Source organism: Petaurus breviceps, unplaced genomic scaffold, assembly GCF_028583685.1.
Source record: "Petaurus breviceps papuanus isolate PSGF00001 unplaced genomic scaffold, PetGlider_PUasm1.0 567, whole genome shotgun sequence".
Taxonomy (NCBI): Eukaryota; Metazoa; Chordata; class Mammalia; order Diprotodontia; family Petauridae; genus Petaurus; species Petaurus breviceps.
In genome coordinates this window covers 5,789,418-5,791,740 of record NW_027186383.1, presented here as the reverse complement: position 1 = coordinate 5,791,740, position 2,323 = coordinate 5,789,418, and the positions used below count along the sequence as shown (strand labels likewise).

The 2,323-nt window shown below is 36.9% G+C and overlaps 1 protein-coding gene across 1 annotated transcript; it reads right to left on the bottom strand.

Moving 5' to 3' along the window:
- Positions 1-252: 252 nt before the first annotated feature.
- LOC138173175 (taste receptor type 2 member 10-like) lies at positions 253-2,033 on the bottom strand. Its single transcript, XM_069103061.1, is given in 3 exon segments — positions 253-263; positions 1,083-1,145; positions 1,148-2,033. Coding segments are annotated over 3 exon segments (960 nt in total).
- Between the last annotated feature and the right edge of the window lie 290 nt (positions 2,034-2,323).

Below are 2,323 nucleotides of genomic sequence, written 5' to 3'. Positions count from 1 at the left end.
TATATAAACATATATCGATACATATATTCACTGAATAGCTTAACATCCAAGAACTTAAAAGAAAAACCATTCAAATTACAGGTAGTCTAAAAAATACTCCAGGGACTGTTAGAGATTTCATGACACTTTTTTCAGACTTAGATAAATCTAATAGAAAGATAACCAGGAAAGTAATGAAGGATTTGAACAGAATATTTTTAATACTAGATATGATTGACTAACTTGTCAGCAACATACAGCATTTAGACAAGACTAACCATAAGCTAGGATATGAAGAACACATAAGTTAATGCAAAAGGCAGAAATAATAAACATACCCCTGAGGAAACAAACTCAAATCTCCTGTGACCTCATTAAAATGATTGTTCCTTACACTAATGTGGGTTGTGATGTATTCGTGCATCTTGTACACATTGTCTCTTAAGTCTGCCAGATGTGGTTCTTGACATCAAAAGGACACCACTAGAATACACAGATTGCCCACTTCTTGTTCTCCTCGCATGATCAGTCCATTTTATTTTTCTGGCAAACATTTATTAGGTGATATCCTTTTTTTTAATTCTTCATACTATCTTATTTGTCATTTTAATAGCTTGCTTTCATTCAATCTCTATCTCTCCATTAACCTCTGAATGAGACATTCTTTTTAATTCTTCAGAGACTATGGCATTCCATGGTTCACAGAATTACAAAAACAGGAGTAGATTGTTGCTGTTAAAAGATGGTCCTTTGTTTAAGGGGAATGTTTGAGATCATTAAAAGCATTAATCTCTTCATTCTATTTTAGGCAAGGCTTAATTTATTTTCCATATGAAATATCCGTCCAAGATCTGTATATGCTGGTGGACAAGCTCTATAGGTCAACCATCTAATTTTGTGCTATTATCTGGAAAATCAGTAGGCTTCATCCACTTCTTTGTTTCCCGTGTGGATGAATAAACCAAACTTTGGATTTCAGTATTTCTAATGATTTCTAATTATAATTAACAGAATAAGATAAAAAAAAAACATTCTTCTAGGACTCAATATGGCTTCTTTACTACCACACCCCTCTGTGAAAGATCCAAGGTTTCTCAAAGTACAGTCTCTCCCACTTAGACTTTCCCAGGGACTTTGAAGAAGTCATTGAGCTTTCCTAGTACCATCAGAGAGGCCTGCCTCAGCTTGCTGTGACACAGGATTAGGATAATAGAGTGGATCATGGGATAGACATTGATTACCATCATTGAAAACACTGACACAAGTTTACTTTTTAATGTAGATAGGTTTATGGCTCCTATAGTGATGCCCAAATGGTATAGCACAAAGAGAAAGAAAAAGGAGATTAAGGCTTTCATAGCCCTCATGTGGGCCTCTGTGCTAGGATCCCTGGAGCCTGTGACCTTGAGATACATCTGCTGGGTGTGCTTCCACAAGGATAGTACTAAAAGGAAACAGGAGATAAGGGATAGAGCAAAGGGGACCAATGCCCCAGTATTGAAGAACATCAGGATGGAAAACTTTAGGGATTCAAATCCTTGGTTATTATGAGTAATATTTGTTTTATTTTCTTGAGCATTTAGAATTAACTGAATCTTAGCAACTCTCTCTGTCATTGGAAGGATAATCAACAAGGATACGATCAAGCCCCCCGTCAGCATGCTAAGGACCACCTTATTAATTCTCCACTTCAGCCAGAGGAAGGCAGGATGGGAGAAGTTGGCAATCTTCAGAAAATAGAAGATACTGAGGCAACTTACAAACCAAGCACTTGAATGGTTGCTGAGATTCCAGATAACTTCAGAAAACATCCAATTACTAATGACATTTCTTTTAAAATAGAAAAAATCCCAAAAGTTCAGTGTCGTTAGTGACCACAATGTGCCAATCCTGGAGATGGCTAAGCCAGTAAGGATGAAATCAATTAAAGTCATTCTTCTGGTCTTCATACAGTCAATGCAGTTTACTAGTCCAATGAAGCCATTAGTCAAAATCCCCACTAGGCACTCTCCAGATGCCACAGTCACACAGGCATTCTCCAGTACATTTAGCATGTTTGTGAAAAGAAATTCCTTGATACCTTTAATACTTTTTTGTGATTAATGGATTTCCAGCTAAGGTGATCAGAAAGATATTTCTGTCTCTTAAAATAACAGTAGTTTTCTTCTCTCTCTTGTGGTCTCTCTCTGTGATCAGAAAACACTCCATCCAGCGATGGGGTAAGGCTAGAGTTGCATTCACAGCAAACACCACTTTTCCTTCTAATAGTTAAAGTGATTGTTAGCTCTCAGACCTTGAGAGGATAGTTTCTGGATAATAATTACCCATGTGTGCTCCTGCCTAA